The following is a 17,107-nucleotide window of genomic DNA, read 5'->3' as shown; positions in this document are numbered from 1 at the left end:
TTTAACACTAATCTGTTGCAGTGCCGTTTCCCCTACTGGAAAGAAAACAGATTAGCGCCATCGTTTGAATGCTGATGTCTTCAATTTCCCCCTCGTTGCATTTAACCAGAAATTCTAATAAGTCAAGTTTTTTTTCATTACTTTTCATTTGGACTTTTATTTAGTTTTTTGGGTAGCCATTTATGCGCACATAGAAGATGGACAAAGCAATTAGCGCTAATATATTGTATTCTGAAATTATATATATTTGGCCTCTAATTTTATCATTATTTTTGATGCTGAACAACTTCTGTCTTGCTGGTTACAAGTGATGGATTCAGAGCCTAAGATACAATTCGTCATCACATGCAGAAAAATAACTCAAGGATCTTATTAATAGTCTGAAGAAATTGCATTTTGAAATTATTAAACACGTTTTCATCTAATTTAGATAAATAAAACATGAGTAAATAAACAGTTTTCATAAAGTTATTGTGAAAAATAATCTAAGCCCAAATGAACGTGGTCAACAGCTGGAAATGCTTTCCAGAGCTGAAGTGTTTTACATCATATTGCGTCCCTGTTTAACAGTGGTGTCCGCGCTGAAAATCCATCTCTCAGAATTAGACGTTTGCGTCCTCTGCCGGTTCAAACACCGCATGACTTTTTGCACGAATGATGTGAATAATAAAGGTGTATTTAATGTACACTGAGCCCTAAAGGAGGGGATAAAAAAATACTTGGAATCTCGTGAGAAACAGTTTCTGGTACTGGTGCGCATACTTGGGCTATATACGTGTGATTTGTGCCCAACGCACCATATAATCACGATCACAATATAGGCTCGTGCAGCAGATTGTATGCTTGTGCAAAAGATGGTACGTTTTCCTCGCCAGGTAATATTGTAAGTTGTGCACAAAAGAAAATACGCAACAGAAACCATTTTTAAACAAATTCCCCTTTAGGGCTTAGCACTTAACTAACACTGTGATTTTAAAAAGGCAAACGATAGAATGGTCGTTTATTTTATTTTATAATAAAATAAAATAAAATAAAGCAAAATAAAAAGGTTTAAAATCTGTTCACAGTTGAAACAAACTTAATTCAGCGACTCAATGGGGCGCTGTTTCACTGACTGAACGTGAATGAACGTAGATTCTCAAGTGCACGAGCTTGGTGCGCAATCTACGTAAACCTATTTGCACGAGCTCCACGTGTTCTTCAACTGAAAAGCGACATTAAACTCCCCAAACGATCCTAAATACTTGCAATATCCGACCCATGCCTGCTGGGTTTTAAAATCACAACAATAAAATGACTCATTATTTAAAATAAACTTTTAATTTGCCTTTTTAAATAAAATCGTTCAGATCTAAACACATCAAGAGCACGTACTTCTGTCGTCATTCATTTATTAGATTTTATAAATGGTCCTCAAATGGATGGAAAAAAGCCTAGTGATTAAACAACAGTGAAACAGCGCCCTCTACAGTCAAATAATGTGATGACCACATGTAGTTACCAAGGTTAGAATCAGGACATTTATCGCACTTTTTTTACATAAATGTTTGTAATATAAATTTCTGTAACGCGTCAATAATTTACTAATATGTATGTATTATTATGATTCCAAAATGTTTTAACCAGTCAGGCGAGTACGAAGACACCCTGTGACGTCCTAATCCTTTAACCAGCGCATGCGCAATACGGAATTCCTCTTTCTCGGTGGTCGCCATGGCGGACGCAAAGTGAGTGTCTGACTTCCAATTCAAATCTAAGCACATCCTGCTATTAGAGAGTCGAATTTGAGATTTTTAAAGAACGTACACGTTCATCAAGTCTTATAAAATAATTTAGTTGTAATATTGTTGGAAAACTTAACATGATTTACGGTTTTATTTACATTTATTGAACGTACAGCAATGGCCAACATGGCTGCGCTTAAAATTAGCATCTTTTATGATTTAAAATGCCCATTAAATTTTAATTAAACAAACAGCTTTGTCAGCCTAATTTTGTTGCAGTTATTTAAATAGTTATTTGTTTCGTTAAGCTTAATAGGACTAAAGTGAGCCGGTGTACCTACACCGATTAGTGCTAAGGAGCTAGCGGCTATTTAGCAACTAGCTATTGATTTGAATCCGGGTTGTTGCGTGAAGCATTGCAGCCAACGTGGTCACTTTCCTGTTCTACTTTTCTGTTGACAGAAAAAAGGTTCCGGCGGTCCCTGAGAGCCTTCTAAAAAGGCGAAAGGCCTTCGCTGCCATGAAGGCCCTCCGCATCAAGAAGATGCTGGCAGAGAAGAAGGTAAACGAAGCTTAATGCCCATTCGATTTAAAGTTGTTGGTCGTTTTGGACAGATGAACACGTGTTGCTTTTGTGTTAGGTCCGTAAGGTGACCAGGAAACTGATCTTTAAGAGGGCAGAGAAGTACCACAAGGAGTACAGGCAGATGTACAGGCGTGAGATCCGCCTGGCACGTATGGCACGCAAGGTGGGGAACTATTACGTGCCACCTGAGCCCAAACTGGCTTTTGTCATCAGGATCAGGGGGTGAGTTTTGACCCCCTTTAACCATATATAGCTGTTATTTACGTGGATTGCAACAGTTCTAGTAAGTGAATCAAAACATTCAAATCATATATATCATAAAGCAAGACGTGGGCCTGAATTTCTTAACATGCTGTTTGTAAAGAGGGCTTGATTTATTTATTTTTTTCATAAATAGTATGTTATGGTCATGTTCTTGTGTTAATGCAACAGTTTATCAGTAATGGTTAGAAAGGCTGCTGTATTGTTTAATAAAAAAGGCAATCCATGTAAACATCCTTCATTCCAGTTTGAGTGGTTGATGATGTATATTCTTTCCCCGACTTATCGACAATGCTGATTCAAATGTTTAACCAAAGCCAACATTTTCTGAAACCACTATCGGTATAAGCTCATCTCAAAAACTCAGTTTTTACTTGAGTACTAATTGTTTTTATTTTCTACCAGTATCAACGGTGTTCCTCCAAAGGTCCGTAAAGTCCTGCAGCTGCTCCGTCTCCGCCAGATCTTCAACGGTGTGTTTGTCAAGTTGAACAAGGCTTCAATCAACATGCTCAGGATTGCAGAGCCTTACATTGCTTGGGGGTAAGCCCATAATCAATAAAAATGTCTGTTTTTTTGTTTCGGTTGGAAAGTGGTTAATGATGCAGAACTTTTTTCCCCGTCATATCGACCATGGTGAAAATTTGCTGATACTAAGCCAGTTTTGTCTGAAACCACGTTCCATTACACTTAATGTATTTTTATTTTTTTTGCTAACAATTGTTATGTACAGATCTGATTATTCGACTGTGTGCCAGGTTATTTATTCTTGTCATTGGGCCAAAGTTTGTACACAGATGCAGGTAGCTGTTCCGAATTTTTTAAACATTCTGTTTTTGAAAAGGTCTTAGATGAGTATCGGAGCATCAAGCCAGTGTTAAGTGGAGGCAGGTTTACATGAAGATAAAAAGAAAAGTTTAAAGGGTGATCGTTTCTTACCTTAACGTTGATGTTTGGTCCTATAATGTTAGATGGCTAACTCAAACATCAGTTCATTTTTTCTTTGTAGAAATTTCTGTTAATTCACTTCCAACAGGAGCGAACAAGATCTGTCTGTCTGGACACAATGCATGGTCGTCTTTCATTACACTGCCGTACACATCAACTAAGTACCTCTATTTGCTCATGTCACAGAAAAGTCCAAGTCTAAGCATCCAAAGTTGATGCCAGAACTGTTCCTAATCTGACACCATCTTGTTTTTTCTCTGTCATTGGGGAAAGAAAAGCTCCGTCGTAATGGTGCTAAGCCCCAACTTCTCTTAACATAGAGTGCTGTTATTGGCTCAGTCCAAACGTAGCTGAGCCAATAGACCTGCTGTGGCTATAATGGAGTCTGGCCTGCAGAGCAAAATCTTCTGCTACTGCTACAATTTGCAGGGTTTTTCCTGTGTTCAAATTTGCGTAGCGGCCGCCTCCAGCTAATTTTGTGCCGCCCCAGCCTGATTTCACTCTGCCTCCAGCTATATGGATGTTATTTTAACTGCAGTTGCAGCGTTGCGCCACCAAAAAGCACTAAAACCGCTGCAGACAAAGATCAAAACTAGTTTTTCTCGCTGGTTGATACATATCTGTGGTTGGTGCTATTAACGTCCTGATTTTCCCCCAGGCTCTTCCATATCAGAGCAGGGCTGTACAGTGCGACGATAAAAACTGTCTGTGCGTGTTTGTCTGTTTTTAAATGTCGCACTGGTGCAACATCTTTGAATTACTATTTTCCCCAGAAATTTATTGAAGTTACGTGTATAAAAAAAAAAGCTTTCTACTGGCCCACAGTGTGGTAATCTGGATGCAGTGGAGGAAAATAAAAGAACCAGCAAAGGCAGAACCGGTCCAAAGTTTAAGATCGAAAGTGCAGTTACACACAGATTGGCTAATGCTAAAGCTAACGGGTTGCAGTCTCACGATCAAGTGGCGCACAGAAAAAAAATGATCGTAAAACTATGAGACTAAAACTCTACACACGGATGAAAAGTCCCACCATCCTGTTTATTCTGCATCCAGCAGTGCTACGGATCAGAACCGCTGCAGATACGCGTCACATTACTGCTACAAGTCTGCTCCACACACAGGAGCAGGAAGTACGGCAAGCCACTGTAGTATATAATTCACAAACGCTTCTATCTTTGAATATATTTAAACTGGATTATTGCCAACCCGTACATAATAGACATGCCCCCATTACATTGTTAGCAGCAGAAATTAAATGTTATTACCATTTCCAATACAAATGCCTGTTATTGAAATGCATTATATTTTACTGGATATATTTGTGTTATTTTGACTAAGATGAGTGTTATTAACACAAACCTAAAATGTTACTGAAATGTAGGTCAAGTATTTAAAAATATCTAACTATGAATGTCAGATGGGAAAAAACAATCTAATGCTTATCATCGAGCCTTTCATAATAAGAGTCTGTTATTTCAGCCTGATGACTTTGTTGTTTTATTTCATATTTTTTAGCAGCAAACCAGTTTTGTTTCACCTAAAACGTTGTCAAATGGAATATTCTATTAATCAACAGAAGCTTAGATCAGAACACTTAACAAAAAAAATATTTTGCCTTTAAAAAAGTGAGGCAGTTAAATGCAGAGTATGCATGTGCTGGCGCATGGTCAGGATGGTACCACCTCTGCCTCAGTTTGAGCCAGGAAAAACTTTAATTTTGACATGATGTCTAACTTGATCAGATTACAACATAAGACATGTAGCACAGACTTTTTATTTATTTATTTTTACTCCTTGAGGCATAGTGGTGCATTTGTCTCTAGTTGTTGCACACCCTTTAGCGGTTTGTTGTACAGACAAGAATACAAATCTGTACTCGGCACGAGCGTTAACAAAAGGAGCCACATCTAACGGAAGTCAGATTAGTGAAAATAAGTTCTCAAGTTCATCACTCTCGCTGCAGTTTGGTCTTTGATAGTGAGATCTTGTCATTTAGTTAATGATGTGATTTTTAAACCAGAAGTGCTTTCTTGCCTGTATTGGTGGTGCTCAGAGGGGCCGACGGCACCAAATGGCAGCCTTGCCTCTGTCAGTTGTGACTACATAGTAGCTTACCATCACTGGCAGTGTGCAAATGTGAGTGCATGAAAGTGTCTGAGTGTCCTAAAAATGCTTTATAAGTTTGACGTATTATTCATGTAGGAAGAAGTCCTGTGTTCATCTGTTTATCCCTTTAAGTCAGAATATAAAACAAGGTGCTACCGGAACATTGTTCATTTCACTGTGAAGTTAGGTGAAATAACTTAATGAGAATGTGTATTTTAAAGCAATGCATGCAACATACGTTTGAAGTACAATAAATAACAGTTTAAAGACCCAAGTTCACTGGAAAAATTATCTGTCACTCTTCTACTAGTCTGCAACCCCTATTCCCTGCATTAGCTTGGAAACTAGACCTGGAAACTCTTGTGTCAGAAAGCCAGTGACATTTGAACATTGTCAAAATAGCATTCGTGAACCAAACATCTTGGCTCAGAACCGGGGATGGTGGTTTAGCATCCGAAATAGAGCTGAAAGCATCTAGGCTAGTGGAAGCTAACCGTTGCCATTAGCATTTCTACTACACAGCTGGGCTTCTTTAGGCTTATTTGTGGAGGTAAAACATCAATGTTGCAAAGCTAACAGTCAGAAGTAAGAGTAAAACTCCTCTGCTCTGACTAATTTCTAGTTCCTAAAACAGGAACACAAAAGCCACCCCCCTGACAAGTGTGTAATAAAAATAAATCGAGACATATGTGCAAGGCATTTGTTAAAAAGCTTTTTTTATAGCATCAACACTTCTTAGATGAAAAGCTATTGGTGTATTCTAACCTATTATGTTTTGCTCAGATACCCCAACCTGAAGTCTGTGCGTGAGCTCATCTACAAACGCGGCCACGGCAGGATGAGGAAGCAACGCATCGCCCTCACAGACAACGCTCTAGTGGAGAAGGCTCTCGGTGTGGATGCACACACACACACACACACACACACACACACACACACACACACACACACACACACACACACACACACACACACACACACACACACACACACACACACACACACACACACACACACACACACACACACACACACACACACACACACACACACACACACACCTATCCCAGTTTAACCTTGCTTTAGGGTCATTACGCATGCACCCAGTCAACTTGATCAATATTAGCAGTTTAATTTCACAAAAAATGACAACTAAGTAAAAGATCAGTTTGGCATTGGTGGTTAATGATGCACACTTTTTTCCCCGTCTTATCGACTTTGGTGAAAATCACTGAACTTAGCCAGTTGTGTCTGAAACCCCATGCCACTAGCATTCACTCTTTTATGGACTCGCTGATCAGGTTTGACACGGTAAAGATGACAAACCAGCAGTCATACTTCCACCATAAATATAGAAAATTATGATTATAAATATGATTTCAAACCATTTTTCTTTTTAATCTGCAGGCAAGTATGGCATCATCTGTGTTGAGGACCTCATCCATGAGATCTTTACAGTTGGCAAGAACTTCAAACCTGCCAACAACTTCCTGTGGCCTTTCAAGCTGTCATCTCCCCGTGGCGGTATGAACAAGAAGACCACACATTTCGTGGAGGGAGGCGACGCTGGCAACAGGGAGGATCAGATCAACAGACTGGTCCGAAGGATGAACTAAATCTAAGGTAAGCTGAAGGAAAGCTGTGCAGATCCTGGAGATAAACACAACTCCTGATAACGTGGTTTATGATGTACAAACTTTTTTCCCCGTCTTATCGACTATGGTGAAAACCATCTGATAATAAGCCAAACATGTCTGAAACCACAGGTTTATAGTAAGGGTATTCGGTGCTTTTATGTGTATGTGGAAGCATTATGTGGTTTTTGTATAAATTTTTTTCTTTTTTCATTTTTCAGGTTTTCAAAGGACTCAAATGTACAATAAAATGTGGAAAACAACTATTGGTGTCATGAATGTTACTTTTCTGTTTTATAATTACATGTATAAAAGTTTCTGATGGTCTCTTGTGCAAAGTTATTGGTACTACTTTATACTGCTAATATGTCCTCAGCACGAAGAAACATTATTTGGGGATTAAAATGAGTTTCTCATTGTCTAAGTTCAGCAAAAATGATAAAAGAACCACAATGAGCACTAATACTGCAGAGTGGTTTAAAAGGTGTTTTGGGGATGATAAAATATATGGGATTAAAATACTGTCTATAGTACTCAAACTTCTATGCTCCAATGTAAATTTTTCACAAAGAAAACTTGGACGGATAAAATGAGACTTTTCTATATTAAACCGTGGTATCTAGACAAACGTTCGATAGTTTAGCATTAATACTTCAACTGGATGCCTTATTTGTAGCTTTTTAAACGCATTTTGCATGTTTTACATAAAATGTTTACTTTTCTGGGAAATCACGACAAAACTATCGAATATGTGAAAGAATTTAGTAATGGAGATCTTTAGGCACGCCTCGCTCTCAACCGAGTTATCACTGCGGGCTAAGTCCACGGCTGTTTCCATGGTGACGCAGTTAGCATTTACTACAGCAGCTTAGCATCACCGCCCAGGGATAGCTGGGTCTAGCCTTCCACCAGGCAGACTGTTTTATTGCGTTATTTACTGAAGGATAATGTCCACCGTAGCTGTTGAAGAAGCAGCTCCGCCATGATGCCTTTCCAGGTAAACCCTTCACTACCCACCGCCAAGGTTTTCATATCCGGGGGGAGCTTTAGCTGCGGCCTGTCGGATGCTCCGGGATTCTCTGCTTACCGGACCTACGGGATGGGAGCCGGAGGAGAGCGAGCTGCTTTAAGGCGCAGTCAGATGAGAAAATTTCCTTTCATGTGTCCGCTGAACAGTGAGTTAAAAATAAGTATCGATTAATGTGTTTGTGTCGGTTACTCGAACAGCTAGCTTAACTGTTTTGTGTTCTAGATTCCAGGAACGACAAAACCTTCCTGAGCAGCTTCATAGTTAAAGGGTAAGATGAAGTAACAGGAACATTTATACCAAAAGTATACATGTGAGACTATAAATCTACTGAATTTCCACATAGGTTACTAAAGAGAGCTAATTAATATATCATTCATTTTTCATGATGGCCCAGTTTACCATTGAAAAGCATTGAATTCCGATTTTCAGTGACGTAATCTAGTCAGACCCAGCAGGAGGCAAAGATGAAGAAATGGTATCTTAAATAGCGCCGCTCAAGATAAAAATCACAAGGTGCTTCACAAGAATAAAAATAGAAAAATATTTTTAAAATGATTTTAAAAAATATAAAAATGAGGGAAAACAATTGTGATCAGTGGATAGTTTTGTCGTGATTTCCCAGAAAAGTAAACATTTTATGTAAAACAAGCAAAATGCGTTTAAAAAGCTACAAATAAGGCATCCCGTTGAAGTATTAATGCTAAACTATCGAATTGGTGGAAAGAGCTGAATGAGGAGAGGGTAGCGAAGGATCAATGATCAGGCTGGAACAGGAATGAACTTAAACAGAAAGATGGTTAAATCTTGCCAGACAACAGACAAATGATGCTGCCTTGGTGTCAAAGGTCAAACACAGGAGCTAGACACGATGTAATTAGATTACATCTGTGAGTATTCAGATTTGAAAACTGGAGGGTTGAGATTTACTGTTTCAGATCTTTTTGACTAATTTAATTGATAAAAATAAAGTTTTGGACAGGAATAATGGTGACCTCCATAATTAACGACAAAAGCAAATATGTATCCATCAAAACATTGCTTTCTAAAAGAAAAGTTTCACACCAAATACCAGTTAGACCCTTGTCAGGTAATTGTTCTTAATTTAATTTTAAACTAAGTTCTACGTCTTTCCTGAATCAGAGCACCAGAGCTGATGGAGGAGAAGCTGGAGTCAGAGGGCATCCACCAGAGGAGCGACCCGTTTGGGAAGCTCTTCCTGTTTGATAAAGCATGTACCGGTAAGTGCCTGTTGGAATGAGGCTTGTGGGTGTTTTAAAACTCCCAGCCACTAGGAGGCGCTGTTATCACACAAAAGGTTTTTTGGGTGAACATGTCCTTGAATTTAGGTTGCATATCATTTATTTTCAGCCCAGACATAATGAAACTGTTTCCTGTTATTGTGATTAGGTTCCACGTTAGAGGGGAACAGAACCATGTTCCCTCCGCTGCCAAGAGACTTCCATGGTCACAGATCTGCTAACCTGCATCCCTTCAAAGTCTCCAAGGAGCTTTCCCACAGCCATGCAGGACGACCTTTCACCCTGAGGTAACCACTGGATCAACATCAGCCTACTGGTGTTCTTCTGGCTTATTCTGAAGCACAGATCAAATAATGCAGATTTTATTTTTTCCAGTTACCCTAGAAGAGACGAGGCGAACTCCAGTCCAAACATCTTACCCTCCGCTCTGGTCGTTAATGGCAGGAACACATTCCCTTTAGAGAAATGCAAGCTCACCAGGTATTTAAACTAAATTCAGCCTAACCCATCTGTTCTTTCTCAGCCACGTCTACTGTCCCTCTGTTCTTTAGGCCCAAGGTGCATTACCCATCCTACCACCCAATGACTGTTAAAGACGATCAAAAATGTGAGTTGAAAGAGTCGCTTTCATCCTGAAAGTTCAAGTTTAGTTTTTCTAAATCATGAGAAACTGGAAGGTTAATGATGGATTGTCCTCCTGCATGCAGGCCCGTCCTATCCAGACCCAATGAGGGGAGCCCCCCGTGCTTACATCCAGCGGGTATCCGAGCTTTCCTCTCTGCAGGGCGAGACGACGAGGCAAGAGACTCTCAAGAGAATGAAAAAGTCACGAAGACCCCCTTCCTGACAATCACCTCCTTCCGAGTCGCAGCGCTCCAGGATAAAAACGGCTGAATCTGTGCCAACGACCGAAGAAAATAAAGCATTTAGGGATCCATATTCATTTCCGTTTCTTGTTCTGACTGCGTGTTTGTCCTCGGCGATATTACTGGGCTGCTTAACGTGGCTGATCTTCACATTGTGGGACTCCTGACTCTTCTTCAGCGATGAACTATTGAATCTAGCATTTCTGACGATTACGCTGAGAAAAACACTTCTAGTCTGACACGTTTGTCAGTAGTTGTCTCCTCAACACCTGCATGAAGACGAGTTTTATTTATTCTTCTAAAAGCTGGTGAAGACGGTTAGCTAAGACGTATGTCTGTGAAGTTCTCAGTCATCCAGGTCATTGTAGTCTAAGGAGCTTTGAAAGAAAAGCGTCTGGACTTCTTGACGTTCGCTAAGACGTTTCTGCTCAGAAGGCTGTTGCTGCTGTTCAGCTTGAATGACAACAGTGTTGGACACATCAAACATTTAAAGTTAAATATTTATGTATATAGTTTAGCCAAACTCTTATTGTGCCTTGTTAAATGTCTTCCTGAAACTAAATAAATTTATAATTTTTTTTTATTTTATTGTCCTTTCTTTCTTCCAATTTAAGACGGGCTGATGAAAAAATAAATTTACAGATCGTCTGAATAAACAGAGACCACCCAAACAGTCAGAACGCCTTCAGTTCTGTAATGAACCATTAGCTGCTTTCCATTTCTACAAGATGTATGGAGAAATGTGCCCACAGATCCCAGAATGTGGTACTTTTCCCCACATCCAGCATTGTGGTACTGTTGGATGAAGCTCAGCTGTGTCCCTGAATAGTTCATTTTATTTGGCTTAGGCAACAATTAGGCCAGCTGTTGTTTGTTTAGACCAAAGAGTCTGAAGTTCATGTGGACCTTTTTTTTCGCTCTTAATTAAAGCAAATTAAAGTCAATTTTTTGATGGCTATCTCAGTTAGATTTAGTCCAAAACAGGATTTATTTTTTGTTACGATTTTTTTTATTAGGAAGTAGTGTGTGTGTGTGTGTGTTTATAACATAACTAACAAAACAAACGTCCTTGAGCCAGAGGTCCACAATCTGAGGGTCTTTGTTTATTCTACGGTGGTGTTTGAGTAACCCCACCCCACAAGAGGCTGAAAGCACCGCCTCATACCACACACCAGGGGCGGATTTAGGTCTGAAGAAGATCCGGGGCTTAACACACACGCGCACAAACGCGCATGCGCGCACACACGTGACACGCACTAGTCAACATCATATATATATATATATCTTGTACCACATAATGTTTAATCTGAAGCTACATATTCAGCATTTTCAGGGCAGAGTATTGTTCCTGTTAGTGTTTAGTGTGAGATGATAGTAAATATTCCCTTCTTTCTCCAACCACTTCACCTGATAGTAAGCTAACTTTAGGCAAACCAGCAGCACAACAAATATTTTCAAATAAGACTCACAAACCTGAGTCAGCACCAGTCTCATCAGAGCTGAGGTTCTGTCGTTGTACTTTTGGTCTAAAAAACGTCCTTATGTCCATCTTCTTCACTCATGCGTTTCAGGCAGAGAGTGTAGAAGAAGCCAGCTGCTGAAGGGATTTTCTTCTGTGGTGGAGGCTCAGGCAGGCTGTATACCGACTGAGTGGCCTAGTGGTAGAGTGTCCGCCCTGAGATCGGGAGATCAGGGTCTGCAACTCACATCCCCCCCAGGGGATGGGTCAAATGCGGAGGACTTTGGTACTGCATGTTACTTACGCGATTTAGATCCGGGGCTTATCATGAAAGATCCGGGGCTTCAGCCCAAGTAGCCGGGCCTAACGCCGCCCCTGCCACACACGCGCAGGAAAAGCCGAGTCCAGAGAGCGAGATAATGAATTGCATTGAAGAAACTGCAATATGCGAGTAACCAAACAAAACAAGAGAAACATACTTGCCATTGTCTGTTTCTGGTGTAGCAGGTGTCACCACAAGGTGTCTCTGTGGCCCTGAAGGTGAGAACCCTTTAAAAAGGAACTGGCTGGCTGCCAGTAAGTGCCAGTTTCCTGTGGGAGGCCAGGGTGTGGCAATTTGTTGGGTAAGTCCACTTTTGACTTTATTGTAGATGCTTTTAAATGTAGCATGGATATTTACTTTTATGGTATGATCGGCTGACAGGGTCACAGAGTTTTAAGGTCAGACGGCCAGATGAAACGCTGACTGAAAAGAGCAGTGTGTGAGGTGTTTGCAAGACACAGGTACAATGTTTTAAGTTTGTTTTTAGTGGATATATTAAACCTTGTGTTGCAGCTTTAAGGCAAGGACAACTACTGGAGTTGCTTTCTCACATCATCTGTTTTATTTCGACGTCAAATCACTGAAAACGTACAGCAGCTCCTCTCCTGCTCCTCGCCTTGTGCTGCGGGTTGAACAGACTCCAGAGACGTTCGAGGAACGTCCGTCAAAGCAAACACATCAACGGGGTGTTCAATGCCATCTTGTGATTATGACTACTCTTGCAAATTAACAGTTCAAATGAAAAATAGACAGAATATACAAACAGTATAAATAAGTGTGGGGTATCTTTGAACCAATGAACAATTCATAACAGTTTATCATTTTAACATGTCCCAACCCATCCATATTTGTGTCTCTCACACTTGGTACATTTTATGGCTTGATTTTAGTTGTGTATTTCTGTTTTTACAGTAATTCATTGCTACCTGCTGTCATTGTTTGGTTGTTGATTTCTTTTGTAATTGTTAGTCTGTCTCAACTAGCTTTGTTGTCTTAAGGCAGTTGGGGGTGGTGGTGGACTAACAATTACATTTATCTATGTAATTTGTTTGGTCACCTCCTACACCTTAGCTGAGCTGTTATAAACTGCTAATTAAGCCCGTCTGTAATCCTAGCAGGAGGCAGTGTCAGTAATCTTAAACCACTGGGAAAATAAAGATAGTTAACTTTAAGTTGAATCTGCCTGTTTCTTTGGTCACACAACACTGGTTTAGAGGTCTTTCAGACTGTCGGTGATACCGCTGCCATCTTTTTTTCTGACAGGATCTCAGAATGAACCTGTTGAGAATTAGAAGGTTTGTTTTTTTGCCATGTGTGCGAGAATCACAACATCAGTAAGTTGTTGTACTGTACTTGGTGCAAAAAAGGAAGATATTAATGAGAGATAAGAAAAAATAAGAAGTAAGAATATAATCATGATAAAATAACAATATAAAGTGGCAATAATTAGAGAAATGGCTGCTATATACAAGACAGTGTAGGTACTAATCAGAGCGGATCAGTTCAGGTACAAACACACCAGGTCAGGCGACTGGAACCAGGCGACTGGAGTGAGCAGACCTAGGATTGTCCTTCATGAGTCCAACCGCAGAGGAAGAAACCATTCTTGGTGCGAGACGTTCTGGTCTGAATGGATCTGAGCCTCCTGCCAGGTGGGAGAGAGTCAAAAAGACTGTGTCCAGGGCTCTTCTGTTAGTGATCTCTTCTATTGATGCCATGTTTGTTTCGGTTCTACCCAAAGACTGTAGAAATACTCGACAAACCTATTACTTTCTGCGTGGCTCTTATGAAGCCAAATGGACCGTTCCAACCGCTGCCATCTTGTGTGTGTCACACCGACCTCTGGCTTTTCTGTCAGAAAGAAACTGAGGTTTTCACACAAATGCAAGAGAACCACTTCATCTTTTTTTCTTTTAATCTCCACAGTATAGCTATAATATGTTAGAACATTGTTAAGAGGCACAAAAAATATGTTTTAAGCTAATTTGTTTTCCAAATTTGCCATTGTGGCTTTGATTCAGCAAAGTAATGCCCAGTTTATATTTCTTTGTCTGCGGAGGTGTGGAGACACACGGCACTGCTATCTGTATTTGCAAGAGCTCTCCAACAGGCATGCAGAGTGAGCCCAATTCTGAACTATCCATGGAACACAACAAAGGGCACACGTCTGTGATTGGTCGGCCCAACAAAAGCGTCGGTGGACGGATATTCCTCCAATGCTGCTGTCTCCTTTGCTCCTGTTGAATTATATGTATCAAAAAAAATTTTTTCTCGAGATCAAAATCGTCGTCGTCGTCTTCCTCCGCTTATCCGGGTCTGGGTCGCGGGGGCAGCATCCCAACTAAGGAGCTCCACACCGTCCTCTCCCTGGCCACCTCCACCAGCTCCTCCGGCAGGACCCCAAGGCGTTCCCAGACCAGATTGGAGATGTAACCTCTCCAACGTGTCCTGGGTCGACCCGGGGGCCTCCTGCCGGCAGGACATGCCCGAAACACCTCCCCAGGGAGGCGTCCAGGCGGCATCCTGACCAGATGCCCAAACCACCTCAACTGGCTCCTTTCGATCTGGAGGAGCAGCGGTTCTACTCCGAGTCCCACCCGAATGCCCGAGCTCCTCACCCTATCTCTAAGGCTGAGCCCGGCCACCCTACGGAGGAAACTCATTTCGGCCGCTTGTATCCGTAATCTTGTTCTTTCGGTCATTATAAGCTCATCACCATAGGTGAGGGTAGGAACGTAGATCGACCGGTAAATCGAGAGCCTGGCTTTCTGGCTCAGCTCCCTCTTCACCACGACAGATCGGCTCAGCGTCCGCATCACTGCAGACGCCGAACCAATCCGCCTGTCGATCTCCCGATCCCTCCTACCCTCACTCGTGAACAAGACCCCGAGATACTTAAACTCCTCCACTTGAGGTAGGACCTCTCCCCCAACCCGGAGTTGGCAAGCCACCCTTTTCCGGTCGAGAACCATGGTCTCAGATTTGGAGGTGCTGATCCTCATCCCAGCCGCTTCACACTCGGCCGCGAACCTACCCAGCAAGAGCTGAAGGTCAGAGCTGGATGAAGCTAGGAGGACCACATCATCCGCAAAAAGCAGAGACGAGATTCTCCTGCCACCAAACTCAACACACTCCACACCACGGCTGCGCGTAGAAATTCTGTCCATAAAGGTAAAGAACAGAACCGGTGACAAAGGGCAGCCCTGGCAGAGTCCAACTCTCACCGGGAACAGGTCCGACTTACTACCGGCAATGCGGACCAAACTCACGCTCCTCTGGTAAAGGGACTGAATGGCCCTTAACAGAAAGCCACCCACCCCATACTCCTGGAGCGTCCCCCACAGGGTGCCCCTGGGGACACGGTCATAAGCCTTCTCCAAATCCACAAAACACATGTGGATTGGTTGGGCAAACTCCCATGCCCCCTCCATCACCCTTGCAAGGGTATAGAGCTGGTCCACAGTTCCACGGCCAGGACGAAAACCACATTGCTCCTCCTCAATCTGAGATCAAAATCTTCCAGCCTAATGAAAACTTGTTCTTTGTCGGCCATTGCTCCTTGAGTGGGTTGGCGTTTACAAGCTCCTTTTTTTCCTAACTATTTTACCAGAACAGGAATAATGGCGAATTCCAAGATCAACACAGTAATTTAAGATTTATATTTAAATTCCCACCTCTTTCAAGTTTTTTGCGTTTACCGTTGAGGTAAGTAAACTTGTGGACCAGAGGCATCACTAATGGTAGGCAGACCCGCCAGAAAAGGTCTACGCCCTCTGCTGTCTCGGTGGAGAATTTCTTTGCAACACAGACACACCAAAGGTAAAACATAAAAGGAAAAGTATAAAAGTTTCTAGCTGACTCCCGATTCGGCCAAATTGGGGAAGAAGCCCTTTGAAACCATCTCCTTTGACCTCCAGTCAAAGCCTCTCTGCGACGCTGCGAGTATTACAGACAGACAGCTCTTTTCAGAGCTACTTCACACCTCAGACATCTAACTTGCAGACCCCGAGTTGCATCTCATGGCTGGTGAAGCTGAACTCAGAGATCTGAGTATTGTGGTTTCAACATCCGGTGACCTCGCCACTTGGACCGTACTCTTCCGGAATGCCGGGAGCAACTAATACCAAGGGTATTGTAAGCCTGCATACTGGATGAGATTAATAAACAACGCTCTAGTTTATAAACAAACAACAAATTCTTTAACAACCCAGTTTTCACAAACTCTCAGATACAAAGAACGGTTGCTACAACATCTAGCTTCCATCACAACACATCTCCTTATTCATATCTTGGCATGTATAAATGATTAGTTTAGGAAAATTAATTAAATTTATTTTATAAACTATATACCTGACTCTGTCTGAATAAATACGAAGTGTGTTTATGGTCCCTAAAGAAGCAAAGAACCCTAGAATCTTCTGATTAAACATTCAAAGATCAGTCAGGTTGATATTTCATATTTGTATGGAATCATCACATATTATTGGTCATTTTCAATAAAGTTGTGATGTTTTATTTCATTACAAAGTACAGATGCGTGTGAGTGCAAACTTGCTGATGGAGAAATATAAACTAGGCTTTAGCATTCAAGCAAGCGCAGTGTTAGTCCACGGTAAACGCAGCATACAACATTTGTTCGTACTAATTATTTGGTCAGTAAAAATAATTTGTTAAAATTCTCTAAAATACAATTACTTAATATTTACATGTATAAAATAAACTTTACTTTTGAGCCCTTGCAGATCACAAAGCTCCCTCCAGCTCTAACAGCTGTCTCCAATGTAAATTCTACCAGATCGTAAAACGTCTTACGATGAGTTTTGAAGGACTTTCAAACTTTTAAATTTCTTTGAGAAGTAGAAGGTAGACGAGGAATCGTAACATCTTTACAAACTTCCGGCTTCTTCAAGCG

General features: G+C 41.2%; 2 protein-coding genes and 4 non-coding genes across 7 annotated transcripts; all 6 read left to right on the top strand.

The window, feature by feature from the left end:
* The first annotated feature begins 1,634 nt into the window (after window positions 1–1,634).
* Window positions 1,635–7,522, top strand: rpl7 (ribosomal protein L7). The gene is made up of 7 exons (XM_015955281.3): window positions 1,635–1,727; window positions 2,187–2,286; window positions 2,366–2,532; window positions 2,977–3,114; window positions 6,409–6,518; window positions 7,033–7,248; window positions 7,481–7,522. The coding sequence occupies exons 1-6, from the start codon at window positions 1,714–1,716 to the stop codon at window positions 7,239–7,241; spliced, it is 738 nt and encodes a 245-aa protein (XP_015810767.1). The 5' UTR covers window positions 1,635–1,713; the 3' UTR covers window positions 7,242–7,248; window positions 7,481–7,522.
* On the top strand, window positions 2,823–2,909 carry LOC129167263 (small nucleolar SNORD12/SNORD106). The gene has a single exon (XR_008566086.1). It is a non-coding gene; the product is annotated as a small nucleolar SNORD12/SNORD106 (small nucleolar RNA).
* On the top strand, window positions 3,161–3,252 carry LOC129167271 (small nucleolar SNORD12/SNORD106). The gene has a single exon (XR_008566094.1). It is a non-coding gene; the product is annotated as a small nucleolar SNORD12/SNORD106 (small nucleolar RNA).
* Window positions 6,801–6,888, top strand: LOC129167272 (small nucleolar SNORD12/SNORD106). Its single transcript, XR_008566095.1, has one exon. It is a non-coding gene; the product is annotated as a small nucleolar SNORD12/SNORD106 (small nucleolar RNA).
* Window positions 7,303–7,389, top strand: LOC129167262 (small nucleolar SNORD12/SNORD106). The gene has a single exon (XR_008566085.1). It is a non-coding gene; the product is annotated as a small nucleolar SNORD12/SNORD106 (small nucleolar RNA).
* Window positions 7,523–8,077: 555 nt separating the features above from the next.
* On the top strand, window positions 8,078–10,485 carry LOC107382922 (uncharacterized). Of its 2 annotated transcripts, none has more exons than XM_015955278.3 (7): window positions 8,078–8,434; window positions 8,512–8,557; window positions 9,430–9,527; window positions 9,697–9,835; window positions 9,924–10,028; window positions 10,100–10,155; window positions 10,256–10,485. In XM_015955278.3, exons 1-7 carry the CDS (start codon window positions 8,242–8,244, stop codon window positions 10,393–10,395), a joined length of 777 nt encoding a protein of 258 aa, XP_015810764.3. In that variant the 5' UTR covers window positions 8,078–8,241; the 3' UTR covers window positions 10,396–10,485. The 2 variants fall into 2 exon arrangements, 1 of the variants encoding a protein (XP_015810764.3); XR_011521100.1 differs by having other exon boundaries at window positions 8,089–8,434; window positions 10,072–10,155; window positions 10,256–10,348.
* Window positions 10,486–17,107: the final 6,622 nt, after the last annotated feature.

The sequence above is a fragment of the Nothobranchius furzeri genome, chromosome 7, assembly GCF_043380555.1.
Source record: "Nothobranchius furzeri strain GRZ-AD chromosome 7, NfurGRZ-RIMD1, whole genome shotgun sequence".
Taxonomy (NCBI): domain Eukaryota; kingdom Metazoa; phylum Chordata; class Actinopteri; order Cyprinodontiformes; family Nothobranchiidae; genus Nothobranchius; species Nothobranchius furzeri.
This window is presented reverse-complemented; position numbering and strand designations above follow the sequence as displayed.

Excerpts from the sequence above, each read along its gene's own strand:
- rpl7 (XM_015955281.3), top strand. Across the intron at positions 2,287-2,365 it reads AGATGCTGGCAGAGAAGAAG|GTCCGTAAGGTGACCAGGAA; the intron begins GTAAACGAAGCT and ends CTTTTGTGTTAG. Across the intron at positions 3,115-6,408 it reads GAGCCTTACATTGCTTGGGG|ATACCCCAACCTGAAGTCTG; the intron begins GTAAGCCCATAA and ends TGTTTTGCTCAG.
- LOC107382922 (XM_015955278.3), top strand. The coding sequence starts at position 8,242 with ATGATGCCTTTCCAGGTAAACCCTTCACTACCCACCGCCAAGGTTTTC. Across the intron at positions 8,558-9,429 it reads AGCAGCTTCATAGTTAAAGG|AGCACCAGAGCTGATGGAGG; the intron begins GTAAGATGAAGT and ends TTCCTGAATCAG. Across the intron at positions 10,156-10,255 it reads TGTTAAAGACGATCAAAAAT|GCCCGTCCTATCCAGACCCA; the intron begins GTGAGTTGAAAG and ends TCCTGCATGCAG.